General features: G+C 51.3%; 2 protein-coding genes across 2 annotated transcripts in view; both read right to left on the minus strand.

Moving 5' to 3' along the window:
- Positions 1 to 1,868: 1,868 nt before the first annotated feature.
- LOC306804247 (uncharacterized protein) overlaps positions 1,869 to 14,912 on the minus strand; it is a gene marked incomplete at both ends in the record, with an annotated part of 36,895 nt that continues 23,851 nt past the window's right edge. Inside the window, 3 exons of the mRNA XM_079310564.1 lie at positions 1,869 to 1,894; positions 2,014 to 2,028; positions 2,310 to 2,366. Coding sequence (XP_079166690.1) covers positions 1,869 to 1,894; positions 2,014 to 2,028; positions 2,310 to 2,366 — 98 coding nt within the window. The remainder of the gene's footprint in view (positions 1,895 to 2,013; positions 2,029 to 2,309; positions 2,367 to 14,912) is intronic.
- LOC306804236 (maestro heat-like repeat-containing protein family member 6) lies at positions 2,776 to 6,306 on the minus strand (the record flags this gene model as incomplete). The annotated part of the gene is made up of 10 exons (XM_079310555.1): positions 2,776 to 3,210; positions 3,368 to 3,523; positions 3,657 to 3,833; positions 4,042 to 4,182; positions 4,354 to 4,468; positions 4,739 to 4,876; positions 4,966 to 5,153; positions 5,398 to 5,545; positions 5,869 to 6,017; positions 6,205 to 6,306. 10 exons carry the CDS (start codon positions 6,304 to 6,306, stop codon positions 3,061 to 3,063), a joined length of 1,464 nt encoding a protein of 487 aa, XP_079166681.1. The 3' UTR covers positions 2,776 to 3,060.

The raw sequence follows: 14,912 nt of genomic DNA on the forward strand, positions 1-14,912 counted from the left end.
CCTGCTGACTGGTTTTGCTGCTGTGGAGCTGACAACTCACACACTGTGGAGGCAAGGGCTGGTAACAGCTCCACCAACAAACACAAACAGCTGAACCTAATTGGTTTCACACATGAATGCTGAAGGATGCCAGATTCTGTAACAAATTCTACAGGGACAAGAAGCTGAGAGTTCTTTTGAGTTTTCCAGCTGAGCTGCATCTGTGACATACAAGAAAAGTCCTCCAGTAACTCTGAATAATACCTCTTTTGGAGTCAAAACTTTGGGGTTTGAGTCTACCCTCTCACTGCATGACTTCCTTGTGTGGGATACAACACAACCAGAGGAAAGTGCTCCTGGGGTGTGCTGTTAAGTTGATCAGACCAGACATGCTGGTATTTCTGGAGTTCAGCTTCCCACTTCATAATTTTGGTGTTATAAGTGGTAAATTTACTCATTTACTGGAATCTAAGTTCTGTACTATATGCCTAGAGACAGCGTGAAGTTTAGAGGTAGAGACAAAAGCAGCACTGCCTTCTTCCTCATGTAAAAGACACTGAAAAACAGAAATAAAATTGAATTTAAGGTTAAAGAGATCCACTTTTAAAAACTTTTCCTTGCCTTTCTGCTGTTTCCTATGCTTTAGTTTTGTACTCATTGGTTTCCTGCAGAATTCCTTGTCACAGTTGTTCTCTTCCACTGGCCAGATGTGCACTCTAGAAGTTGTGCTGGATCTGAGATCCTTGTCCTCTCTGAAGTCACTGGAAGGTCTTCCATGCAGCACTGCAACAATATGACTTAAATCCTGCCTACAAGAAATAGGATTTGGTTTATATCCATACGCATACCCACACGGCCCCTTATATTTACCTTGACTGATTAGATTTTTTTTTTTAAGTTGATTTTAAAAGGCTTTTAGTTAAGGTTTCCTGACTTTTATTAATGATAGCTTAGATGCCTATAAAAAAAGGTCTGGAGTAAATCCATGCTTCCAACACATCGCACAAAAGTCTGGGAACTCTTAACCAGAGGAAAAATGACCAGCCTTCAGGATGACTCATTGTCGCTATTTTGCAAAGATGTTGGAAGAAACTGGGAAGCAAAGACTAATTAATGTACTTGCCACTCCTTTGCAGACTCCCATCTGCTCTGCCTCACTTTCTGAAGGCCTCAGCACACACAGAACCATTGCTCTGCCTGCAGACAAGGACTGGGGCCACTCTCAGGCCTCCTCTAGACTGTTTACAAAAGCAGGGAGTGACAGGACACAGGGAATGGCTTTCCACTGACAGAGGGCAGGGTTGGATTGGACATTGGGAAGAAATCCTTCCCTGTGAGGGGGAAGTGTTCCAGGTCAGGTTGGACAGGGCTGGGAGCTATATGGAATAGTGGAAGATGTCTCTGCCCATGGTAGGGGTGGAATGACATGGGCTTTGGGATCCCTTCCCACCCAAAGCATTCCAAGATTCCCATGAAATTCTTTCTAAATGGCTTTTTCTTGAGAGCGTAAGAACATTTTTGAAAATGATGGAAAAAATCATGTTCTGTTAAAGAATACTTCATTAAAAGTTCTTCAGATACCAAGAAAGGCCTGAAAATTGGGTAAGTGCAACTTACAGTAAAGTACAGGCAAAGTGAAGAAGCCAAACAGTTTATTGAGGGAAGGCAAAGCAAAGGGATGAGCTGGGAAGGAAAAAATGTGATAGGCAGGTTCTGAAGGCTGGAGGGAGGGAGCTGTCAAAAGGGACAGAGAGTGGTGGGGAAAAAAGAGGGATGGGCGCAGTCTGAAGGCTGGAGGAAGGGAGCTGTCTACAAGCAGGGAGAGGGCCGAAGCCACAAGAGCTGTGCAATCATCAGCTCTGCCTGGAGCTCCAGCTGGTCTCTGGTCCCTAGGCGGTCTCCTCTTCTGTGGCACCTGGAGGTGTTAAAGGGACACTGCTTTGTCTGAGCCACCAGGTGAAGGTAGTTCTGCAGCTCTTTGCCTGAGTGCAAGTTGAGTTACTGGGCTTGCACGGGAAGGGCTGTTGTCCTTACTCAGCGCTTGAAGGGCTGGAAGAGAGAGGAACAGAGCCACGGTCAAAGCCCGGATCTGTGGGAATCCAAGGAGATCTTCCAGTCAGGGGCATTCCTCCCAGCTATTGGAATGGCCAATAGGGGACCAACGGGATCAAGTTGCTGGCCACGAATCCCCCTGCCCGCATCCCAGAAATCTCTGTGAGCTCTGCCCACACCAGCCCTCGTTCACACAAGAAGCAAAACCCCTCCGCAGGTGGGACAGGGATTGCAGCTCCTCCTGCCAGCCCCGCTGACAGCCCGCAGCCCTCACTCACCCTCACTGAGCACCTGCAGCTCTTCCTCCTTCCCCTTCATGAGTGCCCTGGCCGTCCCTGGGAGCACAGACCCTGTCACGGCTCTGCCCAGCGGCACAGCTCCCTGCCAGCGGCGCTGCCAGCCCTGTGGCCACTGGCCCTCGTGGCCCGGCAGGGCTCAGCCCGGGCCCTTGCCGCACGCTGCCGCCCAAGGGCACGGCTGCGAGAGGGCGGCAGCAGCCCCGAGGGCAGCCGGGGCTCCGCGGCGCCGGGCCCGGATGGCAGAAGCTGCCGGGGCAGCAGGCGGGGCTGGGGCCGAGCTGTGGCGGGGCGGGGAGGGAGCACGGGCTCACCGATGAACCTGACGGCCACCGCTCGCAGGGGCTCCTGTGGGCTCCGCAGGTAGGGCAGGGCCTGGCGCAGGTGCTCGGCCGCTCGGCTCCTGTCCTCTGCCAGCTGCGGAGAGCGGCGGGAGCGAAGGGTCGGGGCGGGCTCTGGCCCTTTGGCAGGCGCTGCCCGCGCCCGGGCCCGGCCTCCCCTGCCCGCACAGCCCTGAGGCGCGGCCAGCAGCCGCTGGCCGGGCTCTGCAGGGGCACAGGGCCGGCTGCTGCCCGGGGAGCCGCGGTGCCGGCCCGCCCCGCAGCCCCGCTGGGCCGGGGCTCCGAGGGCAGCCGGCTCGGGGCCGCAGGAGCCTGGAGAAGAGCCCGTGCGGCCCCTGCCTGCAGCGCTGGGCAGGGCCACAGCTGCCAAGCGCACACAGTGAGCGCCGCGCTCAGGGGGCTTCTCCAGCCTGAGCCTGGCGCTTCCAGGCCGTCCTTACCAGGCACTCGGCGAACTTCCACAGCTCCGCTGTCTTCACGAGCTGCAGGAGATCCCTTCTCTTCAGGAACTTGGCTGCACAAATCAGTGTTTCCCGAGATGCCTGGAGAGCAGCAGAGATGCAGAGATGTCCCTGCAGTTCAGGGCACAGGGGCCGTGTCCCTGTGCCAAGGCCTGGAGGAGGCTGCAGCCCGCCAGGCACCAGGGCAGGCGGCAGCTGAGCCCCCACCAGGGGACACCGGCAGCCCATGAGTCCTCACCTCTGCCACGTCCGGATTCTTATCGTGGCAGTGGATAAACAGTGGGAACACGCTCTGCCACACGTGTGTCTTCAGAGCCTTTCTGTCGTTTTTCCTTAATAAACCTATCATGTCTTCAAACACAGTAATTGATCCCAGCTGCACCTGTCTATCATGCTGTAGGAAAGGAAGGAAAAAAGACCTAAGCACTGGTTCCTTCAGGTCCGCGTTGGCACCAACGCTGAAATTCACGGGTCACAAAGTGTCCGGGCCGCAGTCGGTGGCCGTGGCCTGGGGCACAGAGCCTTACGTGGTCAAAGAGTGGCAGGAGCGCCTCAGCCAGCCGCAGGGCGATGGGGCTGCGTACAGGGGCACCATTGTGGAGGAACAAATATTGGAGAACAACAATGGTCATCCTGATCGTGAAGCTATTGTTTTCCTGCAGGATGTCCACAAGATTGTCAGTGAGGTTCCACATTTTTTTTGCCTGTTTGGAAGACAACTGTGTGAAAGGCCACTCTGCTGCCACAGGGCCTAGAGGCCAAAGGCCTGTCCCAAAGAACCTGGGCAGCTGACGCGGGAGGCAGGAGAGCTGGGATCAGCTCCCCCAGCACCCAAAGCCCAGCCATGCGCAAGCCACGGCATGCCCCAGGCTCACGCTCCTGGCAGGGCTTCAGCAGCTGCTCCCTTCTCACCATGGGGGGATTCATGGGGCCAAGCACCATGAGGCATCTGAGCGCCAGGTGCCGCCTCTCCCTGCACTCGCTCTGCAGGTTCTTTGAGATGATCTCCAGGAGACTGGCCCCGTATTTGGACACATCCAAGCACTCCAGGACCTGAAAAGCACAGGGCAGTGACAGGGACCAGGCCGGCAGGAGCCCAGAACCGCACAGGGCTGGGCCCAGACAGCAGCACAGGGCACGGGCACCGTCCCAGGCAGCTGTGCCTATGAGAGGCCAGAGAGCTGGGAGGCAGCTCAGGGAGACAGCGCTGGCCATCAGGCTCACCTCCACAATGAATGCCAGGGCAGCAAAATCCCAGCATGGCATCTCCATGCTGAGCAGGCTGAGCAGGTACAATGCAATCCCAGAAGACAAGGGTGTGGATGAGGAGCGCATTACTCTGAAAGGAGGAAAAGGGAAGCAAGGTCTGGGTGAGGGGGACAAACCTCTCCCAGGACTGATTCCCAGAGGTCTGGTCTTTCCCCACCATCCTGCTGCAAGGGGACCTGAGCTATTTTGGAGGCAGCTCCTTTTGGGCACCCTCCTTTCCCAGTCTTTTCCAGTCTCTTTGGCTGTGCCTCGGTGACAAGGCCCTCTGGCCCATGGGCACGGGTACTGTGTAGGGCACTCCGGACACAGAGCACAAAGAGTGGGGAGCGTGGGGTCTCACCTGACCAGCACACCCACGGCATAGTGCTGGGAGTCAGCAGACAGCAGCGTGTCCCAGCCACACTTGCGCTCCATTGCCGTCACCACATCCTCACACTGCATTCGGCAGAGCAGGGACTTCAGGGTCTCCAGTGCAAACCTGTGTGCACAGCAAAGCTCAGGTCATGCCGGGAGCACCGGCTCCTACCCTGGGGACACGGCAGGGACAGAAGGACTGGGATGGAAAACCTGTTGGGGCTGGCAGCAAAGCCGTGTTCTTTCTGGCATCTTTTCCACAATTTATCGACCTCCTCTGGTGTATCGCAAGTACTGAAGTACGCTTGGAAGAGCAGGTGGACAAACATGCGGGTGAAATACAGTGTCACTATCTGTGGGATGCAGGGCTCCTGGAGGATCTTCCACACCACCACAGTTGCCTGCAAAGGACAAACACCCCGAGACAGCGCTCAGTGCCGAGGTGTCCGTGCGGCAGGGCCCGAGCGTGGCAGGGAGAGGCCAGGGGAGATGCAGGGGGAGCACTGGGCCTGGTGCCCCTGAAGCTGCCCCTGGGCCAGGATTCAGCCCAGCACCTGAGGCTGGGAGATGCAGTGGGGGAAGGAGGGTGGAGAGCTGCAGGAGGGGCAGCCTTGGGGTGGGCAAAGGCCAGTTCCAGAAACTCACAGCCAGGGCAAAGACTCTCGTTGTGTCCCCATCTGAGGTACGTGTGCTGTGCTCTGGCCAGCTCCCCAGCACATCCAGGAGTCTCAACCGCGCCGGCTTTGCAGTCCTGGGCGAGCACAAGATTGTCTTCCACATGATTGTAGCAGCTCTGTAGGGTCAGAGCTCTGTCTCAGGGCAGTCTCAGACACAGCACTGTGGCCTGGCAGCAGCAGGGACCTGAGCTGGCTGCCAGCTCTGCCTCTGCCCATTGTCCCTCACCGGCAACACCCAGGGAGTTTAGCCCTGTGGGGACAGGCTCCTGAGGGGCAGGGAGGGAGCATGGCAGCAGGGGTGGGTGCTGACAAGTCAGGGCTGGGAAAGGGAGCAGCCAGAGAGCCCTGGAACTCTCTGTTGTTCAGACAGACCTGGAGCAGGCTGTACAGGGTGATGGGCTGGTGAGCCCTGAGCCCTCTGGGCAGGTGGGCCCCATACCTGTCACATGATGGGGCCACATGCAGGAGAGTCATCACCACATCAGTGGGCAGTGCCTCGGTGAGATCCAGCAGGTTTTTCTCCACCCTATGCTCATCAGACTCATTGGCCATGAGCCACTGGTGGATGAACCTCACCATGGCAGGCACCTGAAGATGGCATGGGAAGACTTGGAAAGCTGCCAGAGGCAGTAATGTCCCCAGCTTTCCCAGAGAAGTGCTTCCCTTCCCACCACACTGTGGTGGCCTCAAAGGCTGATGGGGATCAGCAGGCCCCAGTGACTTGCGAGGCCAACCAATTTTTGGGGAGATCAAACCATCGTCACAGGCTGCTTACTTGCTTGGGATTGACCAAACACTCTTCTACAAGCTTGTCGAGCAGGGCAGCACTCGTGTTGGTGGTGTAGTCCTCACAGTTTTCTGTGGACTCGGTGCCCATGGTGCTGGTCACTTCCTGCCAAAAGTATTGGATAAATTTGCAAGTGTGGCAGGAGAACAAAGGACAGGAAGAGAAGGCTGTTCCATGGAGTGCTCCAAGCTCTGTGCTGGGCTGAGCAGTGGCAGCAGGCCCAGCCCAGGTGGGGATGGCTGCAGGTACCTGCGCTGTTCTGTGGAAGAGGACTGCGGTGGGGTCCTGCTCGTGTGTGCTGTCCATGGCTGCACCTGGCAAAGAGCGAGCGCAGCCAGAGCTGAGGGGCTGCGGGAGAGGCCGGAGAACAGAGCCCAGCCCTGCGCTCCCCAGGCAGGGACAACCCAGGGATGCCCCAGGGGATGGAGCATGGGCACTGAGGGGTGTCTGCCTGGCCCCTCTTCTCTCCTGTGCCTGGGCATGTCCCAAAGGGATGGGATGGGATGGGATGGGATGGGATGGGATGGGATGGGATGGGATGGGATGGGATGGGATGGGATGGGATGGGATGGGATGGGATGGGATGGGATGGGGCCAAGGTTGCAGCAGCCTTCAGCCCTTTTACCCAGCTGCTCCACTCACCATCCTGCATTGGCTGAAATGGCTCTGGGTCTTCAGGCTGTTGGGCTGGGTGAACTTTAGAGCCTCTCCGTTTTATTCGGCTAAACACTTTGAAGATGTTGAGAAATCTTCCTGCCATGCCAGAGTCTGGCCTCGAGGGCACCTGTAAGAGAGATGCCTTGGGAAAGCTGCGTGGCAAACAGTCAGTGACACTCAGAGAAGCTCCTGGTCAGACAGGAACGAGTGCGCTGTGCGGGGGCTCCTCACGGCACCGCTCTGTCCCGTCCTGTCCCGTCGCGTGCTCCGAGCACTGTGCCGTGGCCGTGTCAACGTTGGCTCTTATATCACCACAGCTCTCCAACGGTCGTTGACACCCTGTCCTGTTCCATGCCATGGTGACCATGCTGAACCGTTTCACTAACGGCCCTTGCACACGCCACCGGCCCTGGCCTGCCCCCAGCCCACCCAATGTAGCCCAGATTTGAAGGAATCCCTCACCACAAGTGTCTAAGTCAGCCCCACAGGATCTTCAGGAACAGCTCAAACCATCAGCAATCGCTGCCCTGCTCTGCGGGCTCAGGGCAGCAGAAGGAGCCCCCAGGGCTCCGACGCAGCCCCAGCGGGAAGGGCACGGGGCCTTGCACAGAAGCTGGCTCGGCCTCCTTGGGACACGTCCCGGCTGGTGGCTATCCTAAACCCACGGCTGTGACACGGTCAAGGATCGTGTGGGCCAGGGCACAAATGCTGCTCTGACCCCTGGGCCCTGCGAGCACTGAAATCAGTGGGTGTGGCAGAGTCCTTGCCCAAGCAGACCTGCCACCCCCCGAGCCCTGGCAGCGCTGGTGCCTGGCTCCTGCCACAGAGACCTGTGCCCCGGGGGCTTCTGTGCCAGAGGGAGCCAAAGCCCACGTCCACTGGGGGCTGTGCTCCTTCCTACAGGGGCTGTTGGCAGGAGCACCTGGAGCAACTGCTAGCAACACTTGTTGTCTGTCACAAGGCAGAAACTCTTAATCCTGAAATAATTTCTTTTATGAGACGGATGGCAGGAGCACCAGCACACAATCAGCAGCTGAGTTTCCCAGTGCAACTAGATTTTACACAGGCACTGTCTCCATTTCCAAAGACAAACATCTGCAAAGACATGTTGGAATAATCAAATTAATTCCTTTGTTCCTGGGATACAAATTATGACTATAGATCCCAAGCAAGGATTGCACACAAGGCCTTAGGAAACACTTCCTAGATGAATTAAAGTCTCTCCCATGCAGGGCTATAATGGGTGCAGTTCTGTTCTGTTGCACAGTTCCAGGTTGAGTGGGAAGAATTCTACAGGGTTCCTGTACAGTCTGAAATTGGGATGCAGGCTTGGACCAAATTCTTTCCTCAGTAGGGTGATGCTGAAATCCACTGCATTCTGATGCCTGAAAACTAGGCTAGAAACCAGTAGTACTCTATAATATAAGGCCTATGGGCCAGTTATTTGCTTATTTGATACCTGGAGTGACGGGCATTGCTCCACAACTAAATCACCTGTCCATTCTTTGCACAGTACTAGCCTGTATATGTTTTCTAGTTAATGTGCAAATTATTTTTTGCTATCTTTCATCTTGCAACATATTTTGTAATGACATGACTATGTGAGCCCTTGAACACGTGCATGGTTTCTGCACGAGGTGATTGTCAGCCTCCTGCTGGTCGTTTTGGATGAAGGCTCATAAGTCTTCCTTGGGTTTGAACTTTCCACCCCTGCTTCCTGGGCATGCTCTATAGGATTGTCTGCCCAAATAGCCAGTGGTTAGCTTTTGCCCTGACTGGTCTATATAAGTGCAACAACTGGTATAAATTAGAATACAAACTCCTCCCATTTGACTGTTCCCATATCTAACACCATGTGGTTTTGAAAGACTGCTTCTTTAATTGAGTTTATTTCAGTTTGTAGTCTTCTTAAAGCACCCGCTGTTGAATTAGCAGTCAATTCTATTTTGGCTGAGATGCTTGAAATGGCATGTTGCAGCTGTGCAATTCCTAAATTTGGGAGCAACGGCCTAACAATCTGTGAAGCCTGGTGCTGTATGACACTGGTGGGTTATTGGGTGTTGTCTTAGTGAGTCTGTGCTTCCATAGTCCTTGAAGACGACCTGTCAATTCATCCGTTTGGTTTGTAACCTGTAACTGAGGGAGAAGGTATCCCATGGTACATTGGCCAGTCCAGTTCCCTGGTAATTGTTTTCATGCTATTCCATTTCACAAGGCCATGGAAAATTGGGAGGGGAACTGCAGGATTCCAAATTCCCATTGCCAAGAATGCTGTAATTCCATGGTTTTGGTGGGAATTTGGGAGAGGAGCTGGAGAAATCTCAATTCCTGACACCTGGAATGCTCTTATTGCTTGGGAATTTGGTAGGATTTTGGGACGATTTATGTGGTATTCTAAATTCCTTACACCTGGAATGCCATGATTTCATGAGAGTACATGCCAGGAACTGGGGGATTGAAGATTCCCAATACTCAGAATATCATTATTCCATGGGATTTTGAGACGGGAACTGGAGCATTAGAAATTCCTGACACCTCAAATGTGGTTATTCCATGAGAATTTGGTGGGAATTTGGGAGGGCATATGGGGATTCTAAATTCCTTACACCCGCAATGCCATTATTCCATGGGAGTATGGGACAGGAACTGGAGGATTCCATGGGAATTAGGGAGGGGAATTGGAGGATTCTTAGTTTCCTACTCCCTGATTGCTGTAATTCCAAGGTTTTGGTGGGAATTTAAGAGGGCATATGGAAGATTTGAAAATCCCAGTGCATAGAATGCTGCTATGCTATGGGGATTTGGGAGGGGACCTGGAGGATTCCAAATTCTTAATGCCTGGAATGCCCTTATTCCAGGGTTTAAGTGGGAATTTGGGAGAGGAAATGGAGTATTTGCAATTCCCAGAATTTGAAATGTGGTTATTCCATGGGAATTGGCAGGGGAACTGGAGGATTCCAACTTCAAATTGATTGGGCATGTGGTTAATTCCATGGTTTCAGTGGAAATTTGGGAGGAGACCTGGAGGATTCTAAATTCCCAATGCTAGGAATGCTGTAATTCCATAGACTTAGTGGGAATCTGGGAAGAAGGCAGGCAATTTGGGAGTGATGCAGAAGGACTGTAAATTCCCAATGCCTGGAATGCAGTTATTCAGTGGGAATTTATGAGGGGAACTGGAGGGCTCAAAATACCCCAAAACTGGGAATGCTGTAATTCCATGGGCATTTGGGTGGGGAAGTGGATTATTCTAAATTCCTGAAAATCGGAATGCTGTTGTTCCATGGAATTATGATAGGAATTTCTGGCAGGTGAATGGGGGATTGTAAACTCCTGACATCTGAAATGACATTATTCCATGAGAAATGGGGAAGGCATCTGGAGGACTCCAAATTTCTGACGCACGGAATTCTGTTACTCCCTGGGAAATTGGGAGGGGAACTGAAGAATTCTAAATTCCCCATGCCTGGGAGGCTGTTATTCCCTGGGAATTTGGTAGAGCATACGGACGATAAGAAATTTCGGACATCTGGAATGCTGTTATTACATGGGAATTTGGGAGGAAAAATGGAGGATTCAAAATTCCCAATGTCCAGAATGCTGTAATTCTATGGTCTTGGTGGGATTTTGGGAGGGAGGCTGGAGGATTCTCAATTCCTGACACCTGGAATGTTGCTATTCCTTGGGAACTGAGTGGAAGTTTAGGAAGCCTTATGAGGGATTCTGAATTCCTGATTCCCGGAATGCCATTATTCCGTGGAAGTATGGGAGGGGAACTGGAGGATTCTCAATTCCTAACAGTTCTCAACTGGTAAATTCAAGATTCCCAACTCTCAGAACATCATTATTCCATGGCAATTTGGGAGGGGAACAAGAGGATTCTCAGTTCCTAGCACCTGGAATGCAGTTGTTCCATGGTAATTTGCTGGTAATTTGGGAGGGGAACTGGTGGATTCTCAATTCCTGACAACTGCAATGCTGTTATTCCATGGGAATTTGCTGTGAATTTGGGAGGGCGTATGGTGGATTCTAAATTCATGACACCCTGAATGTCATTATTCCATGAAAAATTGGGATAGGAAATGGAGGATTGTCAATACTGGACACCGGGAATGCTCTTATTCTGTGAGGATTTGGTTGCAGAGCTGAAAGATTCCAAGTATCTGACACCCGTAATTCTGTTATTCCCTGGGAATTGGGAAGGGGAAGCGGAGAATTATAAATTCCCAATGCCTGGTATGCTGCAATTCCATGGCAATTTCAGAGGGCATACAGATGGTTGGAAATGCCTAACATCCTGTGTTGTAATGAGGTATAAAGAATGATTCAGCAAACCTCTGTCCGTCTCTTCCGGTTGGTCCCTGGCTCCCTGTCCCTCTTCCTGTCCTGTGACCTTCCCCTGTGACCTTGTAGCCCACCTGGAGTTCCTGTATTACCCCCTGTGTCCTTACCCCATTGGCTGCCATCCAAGGCCACTCCCATTACCTTCTCCTGAATACCCCGCTCCGTGAGAGAATCTGCCTCTTTCCTGCCACACCACCGCCATGAAATAAACCTGGGACCTGAAAGAGCCTCTTTTGTATCCTTTTCTAACCCATGCGGATACTTTGTCTGATCCTTAGTAATTAGGAAAAAGACACAGTAATCTTAGCAGGTGGCGCCTGACGAGGGCTTACTTTTAAGACCCTACTAGCCTGGAAGTCCCAGTTTTTTTTGGACTTTAAAAGGCCGTCTGTGCTGGTCATCTACCTCTGTGACTTCGGAGCTGCTTTTACCAGCCCCGAGCACACGGGGAGGGGACGGGGAACTCTTCTGAGGTACTAGAAGAGCCGTTTCTGGGTTAGAACTTTCGCTGAGTTACTGGTGGGACCGCGCCTCGTCTGAGAGAGGTAAGTGAACCCCAATTTAGCCCCGAGGTACAGGGGGGGTTTAGACGGGGTGGCTCCAGGCCCGTGGGGGGGTGTACCCCGCGGGGTGGTAGCGGCGGCGGCAGTTACAGTGCGGAGCAGGGAGCACGTGCGCGGTGTTGCGCAACCCGCCGGCATTACACGTGCTCAGCCGAGCTCTGCCTGGCGTGTGCTGCCTTATTGCTCTTAATCACAGGCGCGGGGAATTCCCTGAGGAGGGTTTCCCCGGGAACGGCTGTGTGGCCATAACGGCAGCCACGTGTTGTGACAAAGCCCAGTACCCCCACACAGAAACATCACCTGGGTTTGCGACTAACTGCTATTGTGTAACTTTTTGCGAGAGTACGCGACCTGTGCATTTTGTTTTTATAACATCGGAATGGGGGGGAATTTCTCTGCACAGCAAAAGAGTATTATTTCTCAGCTTAAAGAAATGTTAGATGCACAGGATGTTGTAATTTCTAAGAAACAGATTGGAAAGTTTGTTAGCTGGTTGTCTCGAGAAATTATAGAATTTGAGAAGCAAAATATCAATTCGATTTTATTTTGGAACACTGTTGGAAATTTATTAACTTCTAAAATACAGAAAGGTGATACCACTGCTGCTTTATTTTTGCCTATATTTTTAAATGTTCACAAACAATTATCACAATTAGAAAACAATGATCAACCACAGGGAAATTCTTTAAAGCCCCCTATACCTAATTCGGAACCTTCTGTCCCTAAATTAAAAAGTAAATTAGAAATACCTCAAGAAACTACTAATGCTAAAGATCCCCCGAAATATACAGACTTAAAAACTTCTGAACAGCCTGCTACAAACTTGCCAGTGTATCCATCTCCGTCAGCCTTGCCTTCTGAGCATGCTAATTTAGAAAATCACCCTTCTCTAGTGCAGACAGAGAAACCTGTAGTACCTTCTTACAATATGCCTTTTTCTCCAAATAATCCGTTCCTGCATCCAGCACCTATACCTCAGTATTTTTCTGGCTATTTTAACCCATTCTTCCAACCCTGTAACCCTACACCGCCTCCTAACCCTTCTATTCACACCGGGAGGGAGGAGCCACACCCAGGAGCGGGAGCAGGAGGGGGAGGGGAAGCATGTGTCTCAGTTACACAGCCACAGACTGCAGAGGCACAGAATCAAATAACCCCTAACGTACCAGTTAACCCTGAACCTGACCGTATTTTGGATTCAGCCCCGGTTCATTATGTAGGTAGAAATAATGGTAGAAGAAGCTACCAACCATTATCATACCAAGATCGGAAAGAGATTTGTAAATTACAACAAAAGTTTGGGAGACAAAGTGAAATATTTAAAGGCATTTTAAAAGCAACTTTTACATCAAATGAACTTGTTCCGCATGATTTAAAGGACCTTTTCAGGTGTTTGCTAACCCCAGCTGAATATGAATTATGGTCTAATATTTGGAAACGTTCCTTAAGCAGTCTTTTAATAGAGCTTCACCAAAATCCTGAACATTCTAAGGATTCTGATAATAATGAACTTACATTAAATCATTTATGTGGGGAGGGGGAAATACACTGCCCTGAAAAACAAACTAAATTGTTGTCTAAATTTATTTTGGATAAGGTTTGTAATGCTGCTGAAAACGCCTTTATCAAATTGCCAACAGTTGAAGTAACTAGTAGTTATATTAATATTAAACAATATTCTTCTGAGACTTTTTTAAGCTTTGTAGATCGCTTAAAGGCACAGGTGGAACGACAGGTGAATAATCCAGCCATGCAGGCAGAACTGATTAGAGAATTAGCAGAGAAAAACGCCAATCAAGCTTGTCAGAGAGTCATCCTCAGTCTGCCACTATACCCAGAACCAACCCTAGCACAGATGATAGAAGCCTGCACACAAAGAGCGGAGATGTTCAGTACTCCAGAGAGGACCCCGAGTCCAGCACCACCTGAGCCTTCAGCACCTGAACCACCACAGATGAAGAAGCCGCAGATGTCATCACAGCAGCTGAAAAACATCACCTGTTTCCAGTGTCAGCAGCAAGGACATATGGCTAGAGACTGTCCTCAGAACAGGAAACAGAATAAATTCAACAAACAAAAAAACTAGAAATGAGGCGCGGGCCTGTTATAAACACCATAACGCGCCAGGATATAAATTCTGCAGGCTACACTCTAGCAAAAGACTCTCCCTTAAAAATAAAGGGGGAGGAGGGGATGGACAATGTGGGTATAACAGATAATGTAAATGTTAAATGTTCCCTTGACCAGGTCAGGCAGTCTTGTGGCCGTGTTAGGCTCCAGACTACCAAAGGTTTTCATTTCAGATCTGCTGAGTGGACTATCATCCTGATGGACATTTCAAGCCCCCTAATTGATAGGATGGTTTGCCACACAGAGCGTGAGTATTTTGTTGTGGGAGACACAGCACACACACCTTTAGAACTTGAGATAGCACCTATGATCATAAAGGGAAAAATATCCAGTGTTATCATATTAGCACGATGCTCTCAGCCACCTTTCTATTTGCGTGAGGGGCAAGTTCTGGCCCAAGCTTTTCCTATTCCAGCAGATATTACAGCAGATGATAAGTCGCCAGAGGTTTACTGGGCAGAGACGGTACGTGAAGAAAAGCCTTCCCTAGCATGCAACCTGACACATAAATCAGACCATCTACATGTGCAAGGTGTTCTGGACACAGGCTCAGATGTAACCATTATACCTGAAAGGATGTGGCCTTCACAGTGGGAATTGCAGCCTGTGGCTGGGCAAATTCAGGGTATAGGAGGAGTTAAATTGGCTAAAATAGCAAAAAGCATTGTGCAGATTGAGGGACCGGACGGCAAATTGGCCAGTGTTCGTCCGTTTGTAATTGATTACAAGTGTCCCTTGTGGGGAAGAGATGCCATGTCACAATGGGGAATTAAAATGATAATTCCAAAAACTCCTCAGGATTTTTAGAAGCGGCCACTGTGCAGTGCCGGGTCCAGAAGCTAACATGGCTAAATGATACACCTGTCTGGACCACTCAGTGGCCATTAAGAAAAGAAAAGTTACAGGCACTGGAAAAACTTGTAGAGGAGGAATTAGCAAAAAATCACATCGAAGAAACAACAAGCCCCTGGAATTCTCCAATCTTTGTAATAAAAAAACCAG

The sequence above is a fragment of the Erithacus rubecula genome, assembly GCF_903797595.1.
Source record: "Erithacus rubecula genome assembly, chromosome: 8".
NCBI classification, from domain to species: domain Eukaryota; kingdom Metazoa; phylum Chordata; class Aves; order Passeriformes; family Muscicapidae; genus Erithacus; species Erithacus rubecula.